At 39.5% G+C, this 27,712-nt stretch overlaps 1 protein-coding gene across 2 annotated transcripts in view; it reads right to left on the bottom strand.

Annotated features, from left to right (window-relative positions):
* The window catches only part of LDAH (lipid droplet associated hydrolase), a 137,770-nt gene that overhangs the window by 6,992 nt on the left and 103,066 nt on the right, over positions 1–27,712 (bottom strand). For both annotated transcript variants that reach the window (XR_008500610.2, XM_054475515.2), the window contains one exon: positions 10,560–10,642. Coding sequence is in view for 1 of the 2 variants with exons in the window: in XM_054475515.2 (XP_054331490.1) it covers positions 10,560–10,642 (83 nt within the window). In the remaining variant the exon portion in view is untranslated. The remainder of the gene's footprint in view (positions 1–10,559; positions 10,643–27,712) is intronic.

Raw genomic sequence — 27,712 nt, 5'->3', positions numbered from 1 at the left:
CTTTTGCTACTATTTACAATTCCAATAAATAGACCTGTTATAAAAACATAAAACCTGACAACTGGCAGGTCTTAAACTGGATATGAAAACTAATAGAGTGTGAGAGTTGTCAACAGGAGCTAACACAGCCAACTTTATTTTTATTTACTTATTTATTTTGGGACAGAGTCTTACTCTGGGCCCAGCCTAGAGTGCAGTGGTGTGATCTCAGCTCACTGGAGCCTTGACCTCCCGAGCTCAAGTGACCCTCGCACCTCAGCTTCCAGGGTAGCTGGAACCACAAGTGCACGCCACCACGCTCAGCTAATTTTTAATTTTTTTTTGTAAAGACGAGGTCTCCCTATGTTTCCCAGGCTGGTCTCCAACTCCTGGGCTAAAGTGATTCACCCACCTCAGCCTCACAAAGTACTGAAATTACAGGCATGAACCACAGCACCCAGCCTTCCCAACTACCTTTATTGAAAGCCTTTTCATAGTCTATGTAGCTCTTCTGAGGCACTGGGTGTCATGGGGGTGATAACTGCCCTGAAAGTACTGGAATTGTTAACAAAGAATCGCAGGCAATCAGCAGGATGTTTACATTCAAAGGTTTAGAAGAAAATAAATTATTTCCTGCAGTTTATTTCTCCTTAGCACTTGTTTTGGTACTCATGAGAACTGATAAAAAGTATACATTATTAAGATAGAAATTTTTCTGTTTCCAAATTGTCATGTTAAGTAACCTGTTGTTTTCTATTAAGCACAAAATTTAACTTTTTTTCAGTTCTAGATTTTGATTCCCCAGAACCACGCTTTGGCTTTTCCTCCTGTGTTTTCTGCTGGAAAGTGGATATATGGTTACTATGGTCTCTGTGCTTATAAATGAACTTCCCTTTAACTGTTTAGTGTGCGCCTAAGGAGACAGGGCCCTCCTAAAATATCCCTGCAGGTTGCTGCAGCTTGTCCCCACATCTGTCTTTTCTTCTGTGTGTGTTTTTTTTTTCCCCACTTTTTGGGGGGTCTACAAACGGCACTTTTGGACAGTGAATTGCTGAAGCTGATAGATTAAAATGAGTTCCACCAAAAATGACTCTGAATCCATCCCATATCTGGTACTGGGCTAAGTGGCTGACATTCAGAAGTATGTAAGATGGTCTCTGCCCTGGAACAGCTCACAGACTAGGCGAGAGAACAGGCCTGTATAAACTGGCTTTTAAACACAACAGGCAGACAGAGGTATGGACAAAGCCCTACCGGACCCCAAAGCAGGAAAACCCAAATTTTGCCCTGAGGGAGTGAATGTGAACAAAGCTTTGTTTTAGTATACATTTGGAGTTGCGTGCTTTTATGCATTACTAATAGAAGATTTATAGTAAGAACAAAGAAATATTAGACGCATCTTACGATTTAGCTAATAACAAAACTCACTTTCAATGACATAGCAACATCTTAAAATAATAAAAATTTTAAAAGCCACACATAAAAATCTCTATCTGAATTATTTCTGTCTATTCAATAGGACAGTAGGACTACAGGCATTACAGGAATAAAAGGGCTAATAAAATGAAAGTTTTGCATCTCTATATATTTTTGCATATATATATTTGTTGTTGGTGTTAACCTTATGGATAAACTGAATTTTAGAAGCTCTTTAAATCATAATTCACCACGAAGTCAAGTTTGGTACAAACGATATCTCATCAATACAACTTGAAATGTTTCCAATGAGAAATCCAGCTTGATGAGCCTTCGGCACAGACTACTTCGGGTAGTCAATTTGTGGGCTGCCTGTTTTGTGATATAGTGCAGGCCTGAGCAGGGTGGTAAGTGGCATTTCTGGGGGTGTCATGCTGAGAGTGAAAGGGCTTCTCATAATGTCTTTATATCACAGTGTGGTAAAATCATTGTATTTCTATTATTCTAAAGTAATTTGTGAAACTACTCAAGCTCCGTATGCAGCCAGGAAGAGCGTAGTACAGTGAGTGCAGTGTTAAGACTGTACAGGTCCCTGAGCCATATCCACCTGGACTGGAATCTTGGTTCTGCCACTTACTGGTGCTGTGAGCCTGGACCAGTTACTTAGCTTCCCTGTGCCTGTTTACTCATCTGTAAAGTAAGACAGAACTAGTTACCAGTGGGCTAGTGCTGAAGACTGGAAAACAAAGTGTATCAAGTGCTTTACACATGGTGGGCACTCTTAAAGGCTGCTGCTTTACAGGTGAGGACAAAGGGAGCTCCTCGACACAGACTGGGCAATGGTGGGGTGGGGTGGCGTGGGAGCTGTGCCCTGGTCAAGGAAAAAGAATCCACATGACCTTACATTAGCCTTTGAGAAAATATATTCTATTCTGATAAGCTGCTTTTGACATAGGCTCAGAAAATATATAAGTATTAAACATTTCTAAAAATCTAAAGCAAAGTTGTTTTACCATATACTTACTCATTATTTAAAAAATGTACATGTCATATTCCCCAGACATGATTGTAGAGAAAGACAGATGGGGTAGAAGATAAGTCGCCAACCAAATAAACAGTGAAGCACATCCCTATCCTCAAGCTGCCACTAACAGTCAGCTCCTGGAGTGGATTCCACACGTCCACTTTTATAATAAAACCTACTTTTCCTCATAAAGGAGACCTGGAGCCTAAGCTATAGTGCCCTTTGGCTATCCTTGGTTGAGCATCTTCCAAATGAAGAAAGGCACCGACATTCTGGGAGTTACTTTTATTCCTGGTGGGCTCACAGGGTGAGCCTGTGGGTTCTTGCAGCAGTGAAGGTAATGCCCACCGCTTTTCTGAGCAATGCAAGGCTTTCTGTTAGCACTTCATCAACAGCTGTAGCTCCCTGGCAGCTTACACTGCATGGCAGGGCAACCAGGAAGCCAGCACTAGAGACAGTGACCAAAGAGGAGTGATACAGATTCTCAGAGAGATCTATCTTCTCGGCCTTTCTTCCAGAGGTCTAAGAAAAATATGTCATTCCTGCTTTCTCCAGGTTTTCTTTCCTTCTTTGAAATAATTCCCACTAGAGCAGGTTTTTTGCTTGTTTCATTATTTGTGAAAAAAGCAAAAGGTCAGATATAACGCAGTCGGTTGCATACCAAGGGATCAAATTAGTACCTACACATATAGGCCCCCTACTTCCCAGCTAGGGCCCCCTACCCTGCCTTTATCTCCTGTTTTCATCCCCTTGAAGCTTTCCCAGGCTCAGGATATAAACTGTTAGGTCCTCCAATGCATGCCCATTTCTGGGGAGAGTCCAGACAGTCTGGAAGACAGCAGCAGGCTTCCACTTCTCCCCTCCCCTCAGAGTCAAAGACATGTAAGCCCCAATCTTGCAATGTTAAAGGAAACCGATTCTGTGATATAAGCATCTCCTTTCAGTTACTTAAAAAATCTTATCCCTGTCGGGGACATAGGTAGCTGCAAAGTGTCAACATTTCACTGCAGTCTTTCTGAGCCTCTGTTTTTAGGAACTGGCGGAATTGCTAAAGAAAGGGAGATGGTTTAGGGACTTCAGTTTTTCCAGTTACCTTGTTTCCTCTCTTTCGTTTATTCCTAACTGGCTCAATTACCATTCTTGAGAAAATGAGAACTGAAATCTCCAAAGATTTTTAAAAAGTGGCTGAAGATGGAGGTGAAAACACAAATGCTTCCGGCCCATGAACCCTGCTTCTCTCTGCAGGCACCGAGGGGAGCGGCGGGAATGGGAGCGCCAAAGGAGGAGGAGTAGGTCCTATGGGGCACTGTGTGGCTCACTCTCCAGTAGCTGGAACAACCATCTGTGTATACAGTGGTGTGCAGAGCAGCACTCTCCTTTCTGTGTGGCTAACATGTAAAGGGCCAGGATCCCCTCCCTCCCACATACAAGCCACGAGGCCATCAAGTGACCGGCTTGTCTCTTTCTCACATGGGACTGCACTGAGATGCTAACCCAGGGCCTCTGCTTTCCTCTGGCGAGGCCCTCTGGCAAAGTAAGAGGCCCTGAGCGCCAGTTTCCTCCTGTGTTTCTGTCTTTCCCTGGATCTGTGCCCCAAGAAGGGGGCAGATGTACTGGAATGGTTTTACTCAACTAACTGAGAGAAAGGCTAAGTCCAGTTCATCAGACTTCTCTGGACTAGAATAACGGGCCCAAGCCTTGGTAAAAATCAAGTACTACTGTGTTTTCCCCTCATTATGGTTCCTATACAACAGCTCCTTGAGGCATCTTATGGGGAGTGGTGGCTGTTATTTAGAATGGCATTGGGCATTCTGGGGTCTCTCGGCCACATACTCAGCATCACTAATACCTTTCATTAACACAATGAAAATACTGGAAAAGGGGATGTGAGAGGAGGAACAGTTAGGCAAATAGTCTTTTTAAAGTACTCAGAAGCATAACTAGGCCATAACTTTGTAATAGTAATAAAAACATTTATTGAATGCTTAGTGCATTCCAGACACTCTTTCTTTTTTTTTTTTTTTTGAGATGGAGTCTCACTCTGTCGCCCAGGCTGGAGTGCAGTAGCATGATCTCAGCTCACTGCAACCTCCGTCTCCTGGGTTCAAGCAATTCTTCTGCCTCAGCCTCCCAAGTAGCTGGGACTATAGGCATACACCATCATGCTCAGCTAATATTTGTATTTTTAGTAGAGACGGGGTTTCACCATGTTGGCCAGGCTGGTGTTGAACTCCTGACCTCATGATCCAACCCGCCTCAGCCTCCCAAAGTGCTGGGATTACAGGCATGAGCCACTGTGCCCAGCACAGATACTCTTATAAGGTCTCAATTACAAGGTATGAATTATAGCATATATTTGGAATAGCTGTATGAGGCTAAATACTATTATTAAACCATTTTATTGGTGAACAAAGGAGGCATAGTGAGGTCCGGTAACTTAAGCAGGGTCATGAACAAGGGTGGATTTGGTGTTTGAAGCTCAGCTGAGACTCTGGGAGCCCGGTTCTCCAGCACGTTTGCCTCCCCTCAGTCACCAGGCTCCACTGCAGAACCCCAGGGTGTGTTAACACAATTGCCCAAATAAAGCTTTCAAGGTCAAAATATTGAGATAAAAACAAACCTATCTATTTTCAGGATGATTATGACATTCTGGACAGGCTTCAAATTAAACAGGCAGAACTAACACAATCCGTTTCAGAATACCGAGGCTTGGTGGAAAGGCAGGCCTGGTGAGCTGGTCCAGGGAGCACTTCCTATGCTGCAGCAGGCAGGACATGTGCATGTCAGAAGGATTTGCATGCCCCAATCTGCAAACAACTGCACAAGGTTTGCTCCCAAAGGCAACACACACCTTTGGGCTAAGGCAGGCTAAGAAGGATGGGGAGAGAGCAATAGCAGAGGAGTTCCTGTTCTTGAGGACACTTGCCCCTTTCCCAAGCCACATTGTATCCCTGGCCTGGCCCTCTGGGGGCAGGGGCAGCACCACCTTGCAGGCAGCCCCCCTACCACTGCCTAACTTCATCTGAAAGCTGCACTCCATGTGTTCTCTTTGGAGCAATTTCAGATTCCTACTTACTGATAGTAATGCTCAGATTCAGTCTGGCAGTAGCACACACCAGCTGTTTCCATAAGACTGGGCCAAACGTGGTCATGGCAGTTTAGAATTTCCCCCCTAAGTGGGTTTGAAATGAAAACTTCAAGTTTATAAACCAAACATGAGTTCACTTTTCAATGAATGAGACATGCATCCCTTATGGCTTAGAGCAGTGACAGAACAAGGGAGTGCTGACCTCTTATTTGCCTCCGACATACCAGGTGCCTCATAAAACAGAGAATACTCCAGAGGCTTGCAGACAAACTGGGATTTGGGTGGCGAAAACGCACAGTTGATTCTCTTCCCTTGGTTTATTTCATCCTGGTTCTCATTCCCACCCTTCTTACCTCCCCTCCCATCTTATTCATTCAGTGGCGCCTCGTCTTCCTCCCAACCCTTAAGCTGGGTTCCCCAATGATCAATCATTAGAAGTCCTCTCTCCTTATTCTGTATACTTCTTTAGGCTGCTATTACCCATGCTCTTGGCTTTAACTACATTCTCATCACTCCCCAACCAAAAGTCAGCCTCAAATACCTTTCTAAGCTTTACACCCATACATCCAGGGCCTGCCAGACACAGATCCACTTGCATGTCCCACTGGCGTCTCAAATACAAGTACCAAAATGAACCACTTGTTCAGCCATCTCCCATAACTTGCTGCTGCTTCTCTCCCCATATTCCCTGTCTTATTACCAAGTCCAGATACAGAGAAATAGTCTTAGATTCCTCCATCTCCATTCCCCAATATCCTGTTAGTACTCAGTACCTTTGATTCTATCTCCTAAATCTTTCCATCCTCAATCCCAATGCCTTAGTTCTTATAAAAGCTTTGTAAACAGGCTCCCCAACTCATATTTCATCCTTTTCTAGTATTATACCACACATTTGCCCTCAAAACAATCCCTCTCATTTGTTAATCTCACCAAATTCCTAGGGCTAACTGATATGAACTGGTGCCCCTGAACTGGCTGTTCATAGCTGGCATACATTCTGATTGGTCAATTCCTATATCACATGGTTGTCAAATGTTTTGACTGTCACCCTGTTACCCCCATGCTTAGACCCTTCAATAGCTCCCCAAAACAGTCTCTTTAGTGTGACATATCATGACTTCTTGTTCTCAGGCCAGTGCCTAAGCCACAACATCATGCTACCTAACCTTTTCTGGTTTCTCTAACGCAGGGCTTCTTTGCTTGCGGTGTACAGGTCCAGAGGTTTGGAGAAGAGGTTATGTAAGCTTGGGAAAAATTTACATGTTTACTTTTGTTAATCTCTAACAAAATTTAGTATTTCTTTCAATTATGAGTACAGGCAACAAGCTATAATATTAGTAATGCCTATATTTTGTCATCTATAAAAATGATAAGTATTTTTAAATCACACTAACTTGCTCAAGGTAACTAAAAAATTATACTCATCATTACAAATTAAAAAAAATTCTGACTGCTATTATATCTCATTATCTAACAACTTCTTTCTTTTGTAATCTTGTGTATTTTATGCACTTAAGAACATCATTGTGAGTAGAATCCCAAAGCTTTATGAGAGAGCAAAAGAGATGCATGGCACAAAAAAGGTTTAGAATCCACACTGTAGTTAATGGCTTCCCCATCTATCCATCTCTCTAGCACATATTTACTGACTGTCTACCAGGTATGAATTATGCTAGGCCCTAGGGGATATCAAGATGAAGAAGACACAGTTCCTTACCTCAACGTGGGGAAAGGTGAAGGTTGATTGTTTAAATACTGCATGATAAATGCAATATAACTTTACATCTAACCAAGTAACATCTAACCAAAACCAAGGACTGGGAAGGCCTCTTGGGGATGACACTAGACAAGCAGGATTTAGTCAAATGACAAAATAACCTATAGGCCGGGCACAGTGGCTCATGCCTGTAATCCCAGCACCTTGGGAGGCCGAGGTGGGTAAATCACAAGGTCAGGAGTTTGAGACCAGCCTGACCAACATGGTGAAACCCTGTCTCTAGTAAAAATTAGCTGGGTATGGTGGCGGGTACCTGTAATCCCAGCTACTCGTGAGGCTGAGGCAAGAGAATCGCTTGAACCTGGGAAGTGGAGATTGCAGCGAGCCGAGATCGTGCCACTGCACTCTAGCCCGGGCAACAGTGCAAGACTGTCTCAAAAAAACAAAAAAAGGAAAAAGAAATAACCTAAGATGCCATAAACCATAGTATACTCCTTTGGAAACAACTATGAGTCTGTTATATTTGCTCCAGGAAAGAAAAATTATTTTAATAAAATAAATTACTTTATGTCCAATACTGTGTATAAAGTCACTGGACCTCGGAAGGAGGATAATCAGCCCAACAGATCTTTTAGAGCTAAAAATGCCCATTTTCCTCAAGCATATAAAAAGCTCTCTTCTTGTGTCAAATGGAAATCCAGTGGTAGAAAATTTGGATTTAGAACCAAAGCCTGCAGATTATGGTATGATAGTTCTCTTGGGGAGGAGAAAGAAGTAGAAAGCTGTCTGCATGATACAGTAGAAAGCTTATTTTTAGACTAACTTTCCTGTGGCATTCTGGCTGGATGGCACAAAGATATATTTTTCAGAACTATTTTTAGTTGAATAACTGAGATACAGGAAATGATTTTTCAACAACATGTGTGGCTCGATGACTATTCACACTGGACAGTCCTGGATAGTTCTGAAGTTTCTGAATGCCTTTGTTTGGGTGGAAATGGGAAAGAGTATCCTCAATTAAGATACCTAAATAGGAATATTTCTAATCCCAGACATTGGTTTTAGTTTGACTAGTTATCAGGGTTGTTTGGAAGGCAGGAGGCAATGCCCACTATCTTCCTAGAACTATGTGCACTTTTAAGTTTCCTTATTTTCTCAAGCAGACTGGGACATATGTTGATTCAACTTCTACCAATATTAAATTACAGCATGTTTCCTCTTTTTATGACAGAAACAAAAACTTGCAATAAACTTTCTGTCTCTCTGTACCTAGTTTCACTTAGGAGATGTAATTGTATTATTCTAGTGGAGAGCTTGAATTTTGCTGGTAGAAAGGATAATGAATTAACTGCAAGGTAGTTTTGCATGATTAAATGAAACAATGCTTTGTTTCCCCATATTCTAGAAGTATATCTAATGCTACCTCAAAAACAAAACTATTGCCTGGAGTTGAAAAAGTTTATTCCTGTGACTGTGTGTTAATACTAACCTTGAAATGTCTACCATCTACCATTATACCCCTGTAGTTCCTCATACAATTTCAGTAAACTTACAGTCCTGACATAATTACCATGAACAGCCCTCTATCTGGGAATGATTACACTTGCATATGGATTTCACTTAGGACAGGAATAAGTTAACACCTTTCTTTGACCTTTTTCTGAGCACAACACACACGCTGAATCCAGAAATGATGAGTATTTTACAGCAGCTGGCTTCCACAGGTGGTAAGGCAGGCTCTGACACATGATGGGTCTAGTTGTTCAGCAAGTGTGAATTTTGGAAGTGAGCATCTGCCAGTCTTATTATTGACTGAGAGTTGAGCTGTTTTTATGAACTCCCAACCTGGAAGAACTTAAATGCATTTTTGAAACAGATTCACTTATAGTTTAAATGAAAAATAAAATACTGTTTTTCTTATATTTTCACATCGCTCAATGACTGGAAGTAGCTGAAAGCCCTGGAGAGAGGGCCCTCCTGAGGCCCCAGCACTCTCCCTTCGGCTGGTGAGAGCTTCCTTCTGGTTTCCAAATTTCAATCTCTAGCCAATTGCTATTTCAGAAATATGATGACCACTACGGCCATGACACAAAAACACACTGGCATTTTCAAAAGTCCTCTCCAGGTGAATATTTTCAATATTCTAAAAAAAAAAATTTTCAGAACATATACACTTCTTGTTTTAAGATAATGGTATTGGGAGGTTATGGAATTAAGAATTAGCAACGTAGAAAAGTTTAAGTCAAATGTATCAAGGTTTATAAAGACATTCTAAGTCCAGTGGGTTATCTCGTATTTCACTTGTGGATTGCTCCAGAGTCCTATCAGAGTTTGCCACTCAGCAGGGATCATTTCAGCAGGTATCACAGTTCAGCACCAATTGTAAAGTTTAAGACTAATGCTGTCCAACAGAAGTATAAAGCAAGGTACATACGCAATTTTAGAATTTCCTAGTTACAATGTTTAAAAAAGTATAAAGGAATGGGTGAAATTACTTTTAATAATATGTTTTACTTAATCCACTATATCTAAGGTAGTATCATTTCAACAGGTAATCAGTATAAATATTAATGAAATACTTTGCTTTTGGGGGAACTAAACTTTTGAAATCCAATGTCTGTTTTACACTTATGGTACAACTCAATTAAGGCTAGCCACAAATAACCACATGTGGCTAGTGGCTATAATATTAGTACAGTTCTGTCCTACTCAGAATGGACAGCCAGACAAATGATGCCACAGGAGTACCACAGTCATCCAAATTCTAGGGTGACCTTAGACATATACTAAATCCTAGTCTTATAGTTTCAGAGATTGGTGCTTCCAAATGTGTGTGTGCAAGATTCTAGTATTTGCAGCATAACTCCCAGATGTTGAATATTTCACAAAACTGGTCTTAGGGTCAGAGCAGGACATTCCTACTCTAATACATTAGAGAATAAGAAAGGCTCACTAGTCATGAGATCATATAACATATAATGTATTTTCCACTGTTTCATTTATATTCCAACATTATTTATTCTATAAATATTATGGAGTTTTCTCAGTAGAAGGCCTAGAGAGGCTAAAATGCATTGACAAAATAGAAAAGTATTGATTCTAAAATTAATTCAACAAAAACAGGTGATAAAAAAATAAGTTATCATGCAATTAGCTTTACTACTCTCTACACAATTTTCAAAGATAATTTCAATTTTAACTGGAAGTAGAACTCTATGTCATTCTACCAACCCTTAAAGTCTTACAGATTCTAACTAGTTCTAGTCCTTTGCCCTCAGTAAGTATCTCTGCCCATCTACTTATTATCTATCCCCTTGCAGCACTAAAGTGATTACCTTACATAAATGCTCCCTTATGGTTTCGTCATCTCTCTTCACCACCTCCATCATTTCTTGGCCCCCAAGGTAGGCAGCATTAGCTATATTTAAAAAATAAAAAGTCAAACATTTAGAATATATAGAACAAACACAAGTTTCAAACTAATTTTAGTAAATTCATGTTCCTCCTTTCTTTTGGCACGTACTATCTGATGAGAGATACTGGTGAGGCCAACAGAGGAATGTGAGTCAGGCAACATGCACACAGTCTCTGGAAGAGCATTTCACTTAAAAGAACCTTCTTCCAACCTCATCTGGCTTCTCCATAGCAAAAGTTTAACAGTTCCACAGCCCAATGTCAGATACCACAGCAGATGATGTGTGCAATTGTACCAGACCAATATGTGCTATTTCGATTTAAGGCTTAGAAGTACAAATTGTTACCAATAAATCATGTATACCAAGAAAATGCAAACAGTTACTAACATGAAAATATACTGGCTTTTTTGTAAAAGGAAACAACTAAAAGGATTATTTATTTTTAAAAAACGTTTAAAGATCTCCAGGAGTTTTCAATAAGGGTTAGTCCCATTATACTGGCTGCAAAATAAGCAAAGTGATGCTCACTTTCAAGATGTCAAATACCTAGGAAAGAAGAAGAAAGCCAGAGATAACATGAGTTTATGTGGCTTTCTTGTACTGGTAAGAAAATTTTCATTCAATGCTTTGTACCTACAATTCCATTTTGGCTGGTATTATTATTCTTATCTTGCTTTCTTTTTTGCCAGCATCTGTCCTTCCCTTCATTTTCAATCTTTTGTCATTTTGTTTCAAGTATGTCTCTTGAAATCATGTAAGTAGACTTCTTTAAAAATGCAGTTTGAAATTCTCTGTTTCTTAAATAGAGGGACTAAACATATTCACATATATTGAGATCAAAGCTATTTGGTCTGACTCCAGTCATCTTGCTTTATATACCCTATGCTTTCTTGTTATTTCTGACTCTTATCTTTAGTGTGAATGATGAATTTTCCTCCCCACCCAGGATTTAACAAATTTCTTTTCATTAGCAATCTGAAAGTATAAATTCCATTTTTATTTATCTAGTGGTTAGCCTTACCACTAGATAAGTAAACTGCAAACTTACTTTTTATTTTCTCTTGCTGTCTGGACTTAACTCATCTAAACAAGGCATGACCTTAGCATACTTGCACTTTCCCCATTCCTTCCTCCCATCCTGCCTCCATCCCTGTGGCTTCAACCATCTGGAATTTTAGTTCCAGATTATTATTATTTTTTGAGATGGAGTTTCGCTCTTTGTTGCCCAGGCTGGAGTGCAATGGCACGATCGTGGCTCACTGCAGCAACCTCCACCTCCTAGGTTCAAGCAATTCTCCTGCCTCAGCCTCCAGAGTAGCTGGGATTACAGGCATGCGCCACCACGCTCAGCTAATTTTGTATTTTTAGTAGAGACAGGGTTTTACCATGTTGGTCAGGCTGGTCTTGAACTCCTGACCTCAGAAGATCCGCCTGCCTTGGCCTCTCAAAGTGCTGGGATTACAGGCATGAGCCACCGCACGCAGCTCCCAGATTATTAATTTTTACATTTTGCCTCTGCTTTCCTTGTTTAAAGTTTTATCAAGGTAACACACACACACATATAGTTTCATATCAAGTATCACAGAAATGGTTGTAGTGCCAAACCATAGTTTCCTTTTCCATCATTTCCCATCTCTAGACCCGTTTCCTAGAGGAAGCCTCTCTGAACTCTTTTAGCTGTCCTTCCACCAGTTATCTTCAAACCTCTAAACACTTATGATCATCTTGTCATTTCTTGATAACTTATTCATTACCCTTGCTGAGTTGCTATGAGAGATGAGGATTTAGCTCACTTTTACAGCCCTACCATTCCTTCCTGCCATCTTCTCAGCATGTTTATATCTTATTTTGAATTATTCTATTCTTACTTAAATAATATAGTTATACCTTTACCTCTAAATATTGTTCACTGCTGAGCCAAGTGGTATCTAGAACCACACTTCCATTCTTACAAGTCTCTGTCCTCCAACATTTGTTTTCATTACAGTTACCTTTTTTTCCCTGTAACTCTACTCAATATTTTTCTGAGTCAATTATTCCTGGAGACCTCCCTTCCAGGACCCTTAGACCTTCTGCTCTAACCTGGACCACTGTCGACTTAGAATTTCCCTTCACTGCCTTCTTGGGTTGTTCCTATTGTTTTCTAAGTCCCAGTTAATTAACTCATTCATTTGTTTGTTCATTCAGAGATGACTGAGCACCTACTTACTTCATGCCAGGCATTATTTTAGGCGCCGGAGATGGAGCAACAAACAAGACAGAGAAACTATTCTTGAGCTTATATTTTAGTGTTGGGATGATAGATGGTGAGAAAGTGCTATGGAGAAAAATAAAATCAGCTCAGGAGAGAAGACCGTGCAGTGACAGAGGTGGCCTATTTTATGTAAAGTTCACTGAAAAGACCTCCCTGATAAGGGGATGTGTGAACAGAGAAGAACTTGAATGAAATGAGAAAATGGGCCATGCAGATACTTGGGTTAGCAGCACTCTAGACAGAGAATAGGGTAGGAGATGCTCCTTTAAATATAGCCATGATGTAATCCTAAAAAGTAGCACTTTAATTATTCTTGTCTGTCTGTGATATTAGCATGAGTACATATAGGAGTAAATATTCTGCATTTTCTTGGCCTAATCTCCTAAATCAGAACAGGATATTTAGTCATAGTTATACACTAAGAAGCTGGACTATAAGACTCTAAGTCTCGATTCCAAAATCAGAGCTGTCTTTGTTTTACTATATTTCAGGGAATTTATAAGGACCAACTAAATTAAAGCAACAGAGATTTGATTAATACATTATGGTCTATTCACTAAATTAATTATTCTATAACCTATTAAAAATTATCCCACGGAATATATAATGTCAAATACATATTTAAAAATAATAGTAACTGACAAAAAGCAAACCATGAAATACTACAGTATGATCCCACTATTGTAAAGATACATTATGTGTATGGTACAGATTTATTTGAAAAGATAAACAATAAAATAATAACACATTATCTCTGGTTGATGGAATCCCAGGTGATCTGCCTGTCTTTTCTTCTCCTCTCACTTCCCTGCCTCCCTTTCAAGTAGGTTATAGTTTCTTTCTTTGTACATTGTTTTGTCTTTCCTAGAATTATTTGTTGCCTTTACTTGATTTTCTTTTTTTCATGGGTAGACAATGAAAATTCTCTACTTTCTTCAAAAATGCATCAGATTTTATTCCCAAATGTGCAAACACATCCAATAATTCATTTATTCTGTCCCTCCCCCCACAGAGCCTTCCATTCTTTTGATCCGATCTTGGACGGGTCGCTCTCCAGGCCTGCTGCATAGCTGTCATCCTTGGACTTCCCTTTGCCACTTCTCTGGACTGGATTCCCTGTTTTATGGATTCTGTTCATGACTTTCTCATTCTTGGTTTATTCCCTTACTTTACTGAAGCACATTTTCCAGTAACTAATAAAAAGATACACAGGAATTTTTATAGATGTTTACATGTCTAATTTTTCTTTTCCCACATGAATCACATAGTTTGGCTGTATATAGAATTTTAAGCTGAAAGGGGCTTACCCTCCAGTTTATTATCTTTCAGCATCCAAGGTTAATGATTTCAATTTTAGTTTCTTGGAATGTGACTACTTCCCTTTGCCCTGCCCCTATCCCATCTCCTTATCCTCAAACTCAGCTGTCTTAGCTCTAGAATCCTGAAGTTTCATAGGAATATGCCCTAATACAAGTCTTCTGTTCCTTAATTAGACTGGAAATACAGTGGGCCCATTCACTGTTTGGACTTACCAACTTTCTTTCTGGAAAATTTTCTTTTATTATTTCTTTGGTAAATTCTTCCCCTGTTTTCTCCATCCCCTCTTTCTGGAACTCCTACTAGTAGGGTATTGGCTCTCTTAGACTAATCCTCTAAGTCATTTTTCTTCTATAGCCCTTCTCTTTTTCAATTTGTATTATTTTCTAAGAGACTAGTTAGAATACTATTATATTGTCTAGTGGGGAGAGAATGAGGCTTAAAGTGCTTATAGTATGAAAAAGAATAAATGATCAAAGAAATAATTTTTCCTACTATAAACATGTGCTCTGTATATAAAATGCAGAAATTATATGAGTAGAAGAAATGATTAGCAAGAGCTTAGTGAAAAATAATCAATATTACTATTTTGATGACTTCATTTAAATCTTTAAAATTTTATTGTTGTCTTAGTTTTCACATAGTTATACTGCATATGAAATTTAAAATTTTGCCTCTGAGCACATTCTAGAGTAGTGCTATGCAATATAACTTTCTGTGATGGTGGAAATGTTCCCTGTGCTATCCAACCAATACAAAGGCCCTTGGCTAGATGTGCCTCTTGAACACCTGAAATGTGGCCAGGACAATAAGGAACTGAAATTTCAATTTTATTTAATTCATTTACATTTAAATAGCCACATATGGCTACTGTCTACCTTACTGAACAGTGAAGTTCTAGAGCTACAAATAAGGCCAACCTTACAGAGCTAAGAAATGGATTAGATATTAGGAGAAGGTGAAAGAATGAAAAATGAGTATTAGTGAGGGCTTAGGAGAAAAAAAAGTTTGGGGAACACCATGAGGAAAGACAGATTTTATGGAAAGAGAAATTCTCATTTTCCTTATAACTCCCATTAGCCTTCTCTACAAAATCTGATCCCAGCCTATGTTGAAGCTTGGCTCCATTTAAAGACTCATGCTTTCCAGTGAATGTGAGCTACTTATCCTCTAAACACATAAAATTTGCATCCTCAACCATTTTGTTCATGGCATTCTGTCTACTTGAAGTCTTCCCACCCATCCTTTGTCTTGGCTTAGCTAGCTCTGTCTTTTCGCTACCTTGCTCTAACACTCCAATCTGTTAATAAAGACTGCTGAATTATCAATCTAGAAGCCAAACCTGTTTAACCTGTTATTGGTTCCCAAAAATATCAACTGAATTTTAATTTCAAATGGAAATGATCTTCCATAGTTCTACTTCTGAACAAGATGGAGTAAGAGGGACTGGATTTACCCTCCTACCTAACTAAAATCCTGAAACAACTGAAAAAAAAAAAAAGATAAAATACATGAAGAAAAAAGTTTTCAAGACACTGGATATTGGGCAACAAAAAGACAGCAATCCCTGAGAAAAGAGAAACGAATGAGAGAAATCTTATGATTGTCTTAGGTTATCATTTGAAAAGTTTTCAGGCTACAGTGCAAGAAGGAGAAGTACAAGCAGAGCTTGGTAATCTCCCTCAGTTGATAAGTGCATTAATCGTTTTTTATTGTCTTCATTTTATGATGCTTTGACATCTTGGAGGCCTTGCTTGTCGGGGGAGAGGCCATCCCTCCCATGACTAGCTAATTCTTAGATATAGCAAATGATTCCACGGTGAACATTTCTTTCATATGCAAACAACCAATCCAAAGGCCATACCCACCAACCACCTCCTTTAGAAAACTCTCACACAACAAGCCAAATACTCTAAATCACTCTAAATCCTGCTGGGAATTATTTCAGGACCAGACACAAGACATCTAGGAACTACCCCTATAGCTCAAAGCCCACCAAAATTTTTCATACCAGCCAATCCTAACTAAACCTGCTCAGCTGCCTAACCTGCCTCATCCCTTCCTTCCCATGGAGACCACAATGAAGGCTCTGGGCCATGCTCTCCGGTGCTCCTTCTGCCTCCTTCCCCAACTGGGTGCTTCCCCATGAGGCCCTGCCTAGTGTGGAATGCCCCCTCCTCTCAAGAATTCTAAGTAACTCTTCTTTCAAAGGCAGTTGTCTCCATGCTTGCCATGTTAACATACCTGATTAAAAGAATGCATTTGTAATCAAGGAGATAGAGGTGATAGTTTGGGGAGGCTACTGCAGTGGTTTCTGGTAGGGCAGAGTTGTAGAAGGAGAAAGCTGTAGTGAGTGAGAGAAAGCTCCAGAGATCTGCAGAGGGGACCCCCTGAATTTCAGCTAGGTACAGATCAGCACAATTGTATGAGAAACTTTGAGAAGCTGGGGGAAGGAATCATCTGAAAGAATTAGAGGGAATAATCCCTGAATTGAGAATAGTTACTATTTCTACCAGTCCACCAGAGAACGTCATAACCAACAATGCATCCACTAGAGCAGCACCAGTACTGTGTCACACGGCAGGAGGTGAGCAGCAGGCAAGCAAGTGAAGCTTTATCTGTATTTACAGGCATTCCCCATTGCTTGCATTACTGCCTAAGCTCCACCTCCTGTCAGATCACTGGCAGCATTAGATTCTCAGAGGAGTGCAAACCATACTGTGAACTGCACATGCAAGGGATCTAGGTTGTGTGCTCCTTATGATAATCTAATGCCTGATCATCTGTCACTGTCCCCCATCACCCTCAGATGGGATTGTCTAGCTGCAGGAAAAGAAGCTCAGGGCTCCCTCCCACTTTTCTACATTATGGTGAGTTGTATAATTATTTCATTTTATATTAACATTTAATAATAATGGAAATAAAGTACACAATAAATGTAATGTGCTTGAATCATCCCCAAACCATTCCCCCAGCCTGGTCCAGGGAAAAAGTGTCTTCCACAAAACCGGTCCCTGGTTGCAAAAAGGTTGGGGACTGCCAACTAGAGAACTCAGAGAGGTTTTTGCCTTGGTGGTGAAGTAAAATTAGCCCTAAACCAAATGCCATTCTGGTACCAACTAACAGCTTAGAAGCAAGACCAGAAAGTGTCAAACCATCTCCAAATAACAAAACTGTGTCCCATAACACAGCTCAATAATATTTATAGAAGTACAAAAATATCCAGCATCTGACAAGGTAAAATTCAGAATGTAAGCTATCCAATAAAAAATTACCACACATGCAATGCAAGAAAATACAACCCAAATGAAGAGAAAAACTGATCAGTCAAAACTGATGCAGAAATGACAAAGATAATAAAATTAATAAACATTCAACAACTGGAACTTGGACAAGTGGATATACATATGCAAAAGAAGGTAGCTGGATCACTACCTCACATGATATAGAAAATAAATTCAGAATGGATCATAGCCCTAAATGTAACAACTAAATCGATAAAACTCTCAGTAGGAAAGAGAAATACATCTTGTGACCTTAGATTACAGAATGGTTTGGAACTATGACACCAAAAGCACAAGTGACAAAAATAAATAAACAAATTGGACTTCATCAAAACTAACACTTTTTGTGCTTTAAAGGACACCATCAAGAAAGTAAAAAGACAATCTACAGAATGGGAAAAGATCATATGTCTGATAAAGATCTCTAGCCATAATATATAAAGAACTCTTACAAATCAATAATAAAGACAATCTGATTGAAAATGGGCAAAGGATTGCAACGGACATTTCTAAATATCTTAAGAAGATATACAGGTTGAGTATCCCTAATGTAAAAACATAAAATCTGAAATCTTCCAAAATTCAACTTTTTGAGTGCCAACATGATGCTACAAGTGGAAAATTTCACACATGACTATATGTAATGGGTTGCAGTCAAAACTTTTTTCATGCACAAAATTAAAAATATTGTGCAAAGTTACCTTCAGGCTATGTGTATGAGGTGTATATAAAATATAAGTAAATTTTGTGTTTAGACTTAGGTCCCATTCCCAAAATATCTCATTATGTATATGCAAATATTTCCAAATCCAAAAAAAATCCCATATCCTAAACACTTCTCATCCCAAGCATTTCAGATAAGGGATATTCAATCTGTACAAATGGCCAATAAGCATGTGAAAAGATGTTCAACATCATTAGTCATCAAGGAAATATAATCAAAACCACAATGAGATACTACTTCACTAGGATGGCTATAATAAAAAAGACAAACAATAACCAGTGTTGACAAGATGTGGAGAAACTGTAACCCTCATGTCTTGTTTTTAGAATTATAAACTGGTACAGGAACTTTGGAAAACTGTTTGTCAGTTCCCTAAAATGTTAAATACAGAGTTACCATATTACCCAGCAATTCCACCTATAGACAAGAGAATTAGAAACATAAGTCCACAAAACACTTGTACATGAGTGTTTACAGCAATATTATTCATAATAGCCAAAGAGTGCAAACAATCTGAATGTCCATCAATTGATGAATGGAAAGACAAAACATGGTAAAGTCATGCAATGAAATATTGTTAATCAATAAAAAGTAATGAAGCACTGACACATGCTAAAACATGAATAAACCCTGAAAACATTATGCTAAGTGAAAGAAGCAAGTCACACTCTAACATATCAAACTTTGTGGGACAGGGCCAAAGCAGTAGTTAGAGAGAAATTTATAACACTAAAAACTTACATGACAAAATCAATTATTTCAGTTTCCATTGCAAGAAACTAGAAAGAGAAGAGCAATTAACTCTGAAGTAGGCAGGAAATAAAGTTCACACCAGAAATTAATGAAATTAATTAATGAAATTGAAGCCAATAAAATAATCAAGAAAATAAATGGAACTAAAAGCTGGTTCCTCAATAAGACAATCAAATTGATAAGTCTTTAGCCAGATTGATCAGGGAAAAAAATGTGAGAAGACAAAAGATATTAAGATATTACAAATATCAGGAAAGAGAGAGGTGACATCTCTGCAGAATCCAGATATCAAAAGGATAATCACATAATTTTGCGAACAACTTTATGTCATGAATGTAGACACCTTGGACAAAATGGACAAAGTCTGCACAAAAACAAAAATGTTAAGCTTACTCAAAAAGAAACAGATACCCTGAATAGTCTTACATATATTAAAGAAATGGAATTTGTAATTTAAAATCTCTTCGCAAAGAAAACCCCTGGCCAAGATGATTTCATTGGTCAATTCAATGAACAATTAAGGAAGAAATATTGATTCTACATAAACTCTTCCCAGAAATGACTATATATATGACTCACCCCGGACTATATATATATAGGTGTGTGTGTATATATATATGTATGACTGTATATATATATGACTGTATATATATATATATGACTGTATATATATATATGACTATATATATGACTATATATATGACTATATATATATATACACACACACATATATCTATACATACACACACACACCTATATATATAGTCCGGGGTGAGTCGTATATATATATATGTATATATATACACACATATATATACAGATATATATATTATACATATATACATATATATACACATATATATATATTACTATTTTGTTTTTGGCATAGGTAGCACTTCAAAACAGTGGGAAAAAGACAGTTTGTGGTAAGCAGAATTCTAAGATGTCTTTCAAATATTTGACCCTGTGAATATGACATATTACTCCTATGATAGGTCATGTTATCTGGCAGAGTTGACTTTAAGAAGGGAGGATTATGCTAGTGGGCCCAGCCTAACCTATTCATATGTGCCCTTTAAAATCTGAGTTTTCTCTGGTTGGCTGCAGAAAGGAAGTCAGAGATTTGGAGCACTAGAAGGATTAAATGCACCATAGTAGGTATGAAGATGGAACTCACATGGAAAGGACCTGAGAGTGGCCTTTAAAGAGTAGAGAAGTGTCACGCCTGTAATCCCAGCACTTTGGGAGGCTGAGATGGGCAGATCACAAGGTCAGGAGATCGAGACCATCCTGGCTAACATGGTGAAACCCTGTCTCTACTAAAAATACAAAAAATTAGCCAGGCGTGGTGGTGGGCGCCTGTAGTCCCAGCTACTTGGGAGGCTGAGGCAGAAGAATGGCATGAACCCGGGAGGTGGAGCTTGAAGTGAGCTGAGATTGCGCCACTGCACTCCAGCCTGGGTGACAGAGCAAGAGTCTGTCTCAAAAAAAAAAAAAAAAAAAGAGTAGAGAAGTGGTCCGTTCCAAGATGGCCAAGTCTGCAGCTTCCAGCGTGATTGACAGAGAAGACGGATGATTTCTGCATTTCCAACTGAGGTACCTGGTTCATCTCATTGGGACTGGTTGGACAGTGGGTGCAGCCCAGGGAGGGCGAGCCACAGCAGGGCGGGGCATCGCCTCACCCTGGAAGCACAAGGGGTCGGAGGATTTCCTTTCCCAGCCAAGAGAAGCCATGACAGACTGTACCTGGAAAAACGGGACACTCTTGCTCAAATACTGCCCTTTTCCAACGGTCTTAGCAAACGGCCCACCAGAAGATTACATCCTGCGCCTGGCTCAGTGGGTCCCACGCCCACAGAGGCTTGCTCACTGCTAGCGCAGCAGTCTGAGATTGACCTGCAAGGCAGCAGTCTGGCAGAGGGAGGGGCGTCCACCCTTGCTGAGGCTTGAGTAGGCAAACAAAGCGGCCAGAAAGCTCAAACAGGGCAGAGCCCACCGAGGCACCAAGGCTTGCTGCCTCTATAGACTCCACCTCTGAGAGCAGGGCATAGCTGAACAAAAGGCAGCAGAAACTTCTGCAGACTTAAATGTCCCTGTCTGACAGCTCTGAAGACAGCAGTGGTTCTCCCAGCAAGGCGTTTGAGCTCTGAGAATGGACAGACTGCCTCCTCAAGTGGGTCCCTGACCCCCATGTTGCCTAACTGGGAGACACCTCCCAGTAGGGGCCAACAGACACCTCATACAGGTGGGTGCCCCTCTGGGACAAAGCTTCCAGAGGAAGGATCAGGCAGCAATATTTGCTGTTCTGCAGCCTCCACGGGTGATACCCAGGCAAACAGGGTCTGGAGTGGACCTCCAGCAAACTCCAACAGACCTGCAGCTGAGAGACCTGACTGTTAGAAGGAAAACTAACAAACAGAAAGGAATAGCATCAACATCAACCAAAAGGACATCCACACCAAAACCCCATCTGTAGGTCACCAACATCAAAGATCAAAGGTAAATAAAACCACAAAGATGGGGAGAAACCAGAGCAGAAAAGCTGAAAATTCTAAAAACCAGAGTGCCTCTTCTACTCCAAAGGATTGCAGCTCCTCGCCAGCAACGGAACAAAGCTAGACGGAGAATGACTTTGATGAGTTGACAGAAGTAGGCTTCTGAAGGTCGGTAATAACAAACTTCTCCGAGCTAAAGGAGGATGTTCAAACCCATCACAAGGAAGCTAAAAACCTTGAAAAAAGATTAGGTGAGTGGCTAACTAGAATAAACAGTGTAGAGAAGACCTTAAATGACCTGATGGAGCTGAAAACCATGACACAAGAACTACGTGATGCATGCACAAGCTTCAATAGCCGATTTGGTCAAGCGGAGGAAACGGTATCAGTGATTGAAGATCAAATTAATGAAATAAAGCGAGAAGAGAAGTTTAGAGAAAAAAAGAGTAAAAAGAAATGAACAAAGCCTCCAAGATATATGGGACTATGTGAAAAGACCAAATCTATGTTTGATTGGTGTACCTGAAAGTGACGGGGAGAATGAAACCAAGTTGGAAAACAGTCTTCAGGATATTATCCAGGAGAACTTTCCCAACCTAGCAAGGCAGGCCAACATTCAAATTCAGGAAATACAGAGAACACCACAAAGATACTCCTCAAGAAGAGCAACCCTAAGACACATAATTGTCAGATTCCCCAAGGTTGAAATGAAGGAAAAAATGTTAAGGGCAGCCAGAGAGAAAGGTCAGCTTACCCACAAAGGGAAGCCCATCAGACTAACAGCGGATCTCTCGGCAGCAGAAACTCTACAAGCCAGAAGAGAGTGGGGGCCAATATTCAACATTCTTAAAGAAAAGAATTTTCAACCCAGAATTTCATATCCAGCCAAACTAAGCCTCGTAAAAGAAGGAGAAATAAAATCCTTTACAGACAAGCAAATGCTGAGAGATTTTGTCACCAGGCCTGCCTTACAAGAGCTCCTGAAGGAAGCACTAAACATGGAAAGAAACAACCGGTACCAGCCACTGCAAAAATATGCCAAATTGTAAAGACCATCGATGCTATGAAGAAACTGCAAGTAACGGGCAAAATAACCAGCTAACATCATAATGACAGGATCAAATTCACACCTAACAATATTAACCTTAAATGTAAATGGAGTAAATGACCCAATTAAAAGACACAGACTGGCAAACTGGATAGAGTCAAGACCCATCAGTGTGCTGTATTCAGGAGACCCATCTCATGTGCAGAGACACACATAGGCTCAAAATAAAGGGATGGAGGAAGATCTACCAAGCAAATGGAAAGCAAAAAAAAGCAGGGATTGCAATCCTCATCTCAGATGAAACAGACTTTAAACCAACAAAGATCAAAAGAGACAAAGAAGGCCATTATATAATGGTAAATGGATCAATTCAACAGGAAGAGCTAACTATCCTAAATATATATGCAACCAATACAGGAGCACCCAGATTCATAAAGGAAGTCCTTAGAGACCTACAAAGAGACTTAGACTCCCATACAATAATAATGGGAGATTTTAACACCCCACTGTCAATATTAGACAAATCAACGAGCCAGAAGGTTAACAAGCATATCCAGGACTTGAACTCAGCTCTGCACCAAGCAGACCTAATAGACATCTACAGAACTCTCCACCCCAAATCAACAGAATATACCTTCTTCTCAGCACCACATGGCACTTATTCCAAAATTGACCCCATAGTTGGAAGTAAAGCACTCTTCAGCAAATGTAAAAGAACAGAAATCACAACAAACTGTCTCTCAGACCACAGTGCAATCAAATTAGAACTCAGGATTAAGAAACTTGGTCAAAATCGCACAACTACATGGAAACTGAACAACCTGCTCCTGAATGACTTCTCGGTAAATAATGAAATGAAGGCAGAAATAAAGATGTTCTTTGAAACCAATGAGAACAAAGACACAACGTACCAGGATCTCTGGGACACATTTAAAGCAGTGTGTAGAGGGAAATTTGTAGCACTAAATACTCACACGGGAAAGCAGGAAAGATCTAAAATCAACACCCTAATATCACAATTAAAAGAACTAGAGAAGCAAGAGCAAGCAAATTCGACAGCTAGCAGAAGGCAAGAAATAACTAAGATCAGAGCAGAACTGAAGGAGGTAGAGACACAAAAAACCCTTCAAAAAATCAATGAATGCAGGAGCTGGTTTTTTGAAAAGATCAACAAAATTGATAGACCGCTAGCAAGACTAATAAAGAAGAAAAGAGACAAGAATCAAATAGATGCAATAAAAAATGATAAAGGGGATATCACCACCAATCTCACAGAAATACAAACTACCATCAGAGAATACTATAAACGCTTCTACGCAAATAAACTAGAAAATCTAGAAGAAATGGATAAATTCCTCGACACATACACCCTCCAAAGACTAAGCCAGGAAGAAGTGGAATCTCTGAATAGACCAATAACAGGCTCTGAAATTGAGGCAATAATCAATGGCCTACCAACCAAAAAAAGTCCAGGACCAGACAGATTCATAGCCGAATTCTACCAGAGGTACAAAGAGGAGCTGGTACCATTCCTTCTGAAACTATTCCAATCAATAGAAAAAGAGGGAATCCTCCCTAACTCATTTTATGAGGTCAGCATCATCCTGATACCAAAGCCTGGCAGAGACACAACAAAAAAAGAATTTTAGACCAAATATCGCTGATGAACATCAATGCAAAAATCCTCAATAAAATACTGGCAAACTGAATCCAGCAGCACATCAAAAAGCTTATCCTCCACGATCAAGTTGGCTTCATCCCTGGGATGCAAGGCTGGTTCAACATATGCAAATCAATAAATGTAATCCATCACATAAACAGAACCAACAACAAAAACCACATGATTATCTGAATAGATGCAGAAAAGGCCTTTGACAAAATTCAACGGCTCTTCATGCTAAAAACTCTCAATAAACTAGGTATTGATGGAACGTATCCGAAAATAATAAGAGCTACTTATGACAAACCCACAGCCAGTATCACACTGAATGGGCAAAAATTGGAAGCACTGCCTTTGCAAACCGGCACAAGACAGAGATGCCCTCTCTCACCACTCCTATTTAACATAGTGTTGGAAGTTCTGGCCAGGGCAATCAGGCAGCAGAAAGAAATAAAGGTATTCAATTAGGAAAAGAGGAAGTCAAATTGTCCCTTTTTGCAGATGACATGATTGTATATTTAGAAAACCCCATTGTCTCAGCCCAAAATTTCCTTAAGCTGACGAGCAGCTTCAGCAAGGTCTCAGGATACAAAATCAATGTGCAAAAACCACAAGCATTCCTATCATCAATAACAGACTAACAGAGAGCCAAATCATGAGTGAACTCCCATTCACAATTGCTACAAAGAGAATAAAATACCTAGGAATCCAACTTAAAAGGGATGTGAAGGACCTCTTCAAGGAGAACTACAAATCACTGCTCAACGAAACAAGAGGACACAAACAAATGGAAGAACATTCCATGCTCATGGATAGGAAGAATCTATATCATGAAAATGGCCATACTGCCCAAGGTAACGTATAGATTCAATGCTATCCCCATCAAGCTACCAATGATTTTCTTCAGAGAATTGGAAAAAACTATTTTAAAGTTCATATGGAACCAAAAAAGAGCCCGCATTGCCAAGAAAATCCTAAGCAAAAAGAACAAAGCTGGAGGCATCATGCTACCTGACTTCAAACTATACTACAAGGCTACAGTAACCAAAACAGCATAGTACTGGTACCAAAACAGATATATAGACCAATGGAACAGAACAGAGTCCTCTGAAATAACACCACACATCTACAATCATCTGATCTTTGACAAACCTGACACAAACAAGAAATGGGGAAACGATTCCCTATTTAATAAATGGTGCTGAGAACACTGGCTAGCCATATGTAGAAAGCTGAAGCTGGATCCCTTCCTCACACCTTATACAAAAATTAATCCAAGATGATTAAAGATTTAAATGTTAGACCTGAAGCCATAAAAACCTCAGAAGAAAACCTAGGCAATACCATTCAGGACACAGGCATGGGCAAGGACTTCGTGACTAAAACACCAAAAGCAATGGCAACAAAAGCCAAAATAGACAAATGGGATCTAATTAAACTAAAGAGTTTCTGCACAGCAAAAGAAACTACCGTCAGAGTGAACAGGCAACCTACAGAATGAGAGAAAATTTTTGCAATCTACCCATCTGACAAAGGGCTAATTTCCAGAATCTACAAAGAATTTAAAGAAACTTTCAAGAAAAAACAATGCCATCAAAAAGTGGGCAAAGAATATGAACAGACACTTCTCAAAAGAAGACATTTATGCAGCCAACAGACACATGAAAAAATGCTCATCATCACTGGTCATCAGAGAAATGCAAATCAAAACCACAATGAGATACCATCTCACACTAGTTAGAATGGTGATCATTAAAAAATCAGGAAACAACAGATGCTGGAGAGGATATGGAGAAATTGGAATGCTTTTACACTGTTTGTTAGAGTGTAAATTAGTTCAACCATTGTGGAAGACAGTGGGGCAATTCCTCAAGGATCTAGAACTAGAAATACCATTTGATCCGGTGATCCCATTACTGGGTAGATACCCAAAGGATTATAGATCATGCTACTATAAAGACACATGCACACACATGTTTATTGCAGCACTGTTCACAATAGCAAAGACTTGGAACCAACCCAAATGTCCATTAATGATAGACTAGATTAAGAAAATGTGGCACATATACAACATGGAATACTATACAGCCATAAAGAAGGATGAGTTCATGTCCTTTGTAGGGACATGGATGAAACTGGAAACCATCATTCCAAGCAAACTATCACAAGGACAGAAAACCAAACATTGCATGTTCTCACTCGTAGGTGGGAATTGAACAATGAGAACACTTGGACACAGGGAGGGGAACATCACACACTGGGGCCTGTCATGGGGTGGGGGGTTGGGGGAGGGATAGCATTTGGAGAAATTTCCAATGTAAATGACGAGTTAATCAGTGCAGTAAACCAACATGGCACATGTATACCTATGTAACAAACCTGCGCGTTGTGTAGATGTACCCTAGAACTTTAAGTATATATATATATATAAAAGAGTAGAGAAGCACCCTGGCTGACAGCCAGCAAGAAAACATGGACCTCAGTCTAAAGCCACACAAAATGGATGTCTTGCCAACAATCTGAGCAGTTCAGAAATGGATTTTTTTTTTTTTCCCCAGAGCCTCCAGACAAGAACAGCCTGGCTGACAACTTGATTTCAGCATGAACTCCTTACCTACATACTGTGAGTTAATAAAAGGGTGTTGTTTTAAGATACTAAGCTTGTGTTCATTCGTTACACAGCAAGAAAAAATTAATAAATGGTCTTTTCACTAAATGATGATGGGTCAACTGGATATTCCTATGGAGAAGAAAAGACAAACTTGATTTCTACCTTCAACTTTACATAAAAATCAATTGTAGGTGGGCTGTAGATCAAAAGGTAAAAGGCAAAAGAATTAAATTTCTAGAAGATAACATAGGAGAATATTTCATGACTTTGGGGTAGGAAAAGATTCCTTTAGTAGGACACTACAACACTACCCACAAAAGATTGTTAAATTACATTAAAATTAGAATTTTTTTTCCAGCAAAAAGACCATATTAAGAGACTAACGAGACAATCCACAGAGTGGAAGAAGATATGTGCCATATGTTAAAGGTACTGGTATCTGGAATTTATCTTACAACTTCTACAAACCAGTAAGAAAAAGGCTGGCAACCAAATATCAAGATGGGCAATAGACAAGAGCAGAAATTTCAGAAGTTACTCAAATTATGAAAAGGTACTCACCCTCATTAGTTATCATGGAAATGTAAATTTAAAAATCTGAAACTCTTCCAATATGATATATGCTAGAGTGCCAAATGGACTCACAGACAAACTGACTACCACAAGAACAGGTCAATCTTTGATTTATATGCTTTTCTGCCTCTATGAAAGAAAACATTATCGAATTTAAAAGTAAATTCTTTTATTATTTTTTGTAACATCAGAAATTCAAAATGTAGGGGGAGAATGGAGTTAATGTGTACATGTTTTTTATTTATTTCTTTTCTCTTGTTTTTGTGATCGAAGTTAGGTTGTTATCAGTGTGTGTGTGTGTGTGTTTGAGACAAGGTCTCACTCTGTCACCTAAGCTGGAGTGCAGTGGTGCA

Source organism: Pongo pygmaeus, chromosome 12, assembly GCF_028885625.2.
Source record: "Pongo pygmaeus isolate AG05252 chromosome 12, NHGRI_mPonPyg2-v2.0_pri, whole genome shotgun sequence".
NCBI classification, from domain to species: Eukaryota; Metazoa; Chordata; class Mammalia; order Primates; family Hominidae; genus Pongo; species Pongo pygmaeus.
Note: the sequence above shows the minus strand (reverse complement) of the source record. Positions and strands in the feature narration are given on the sequence as shown.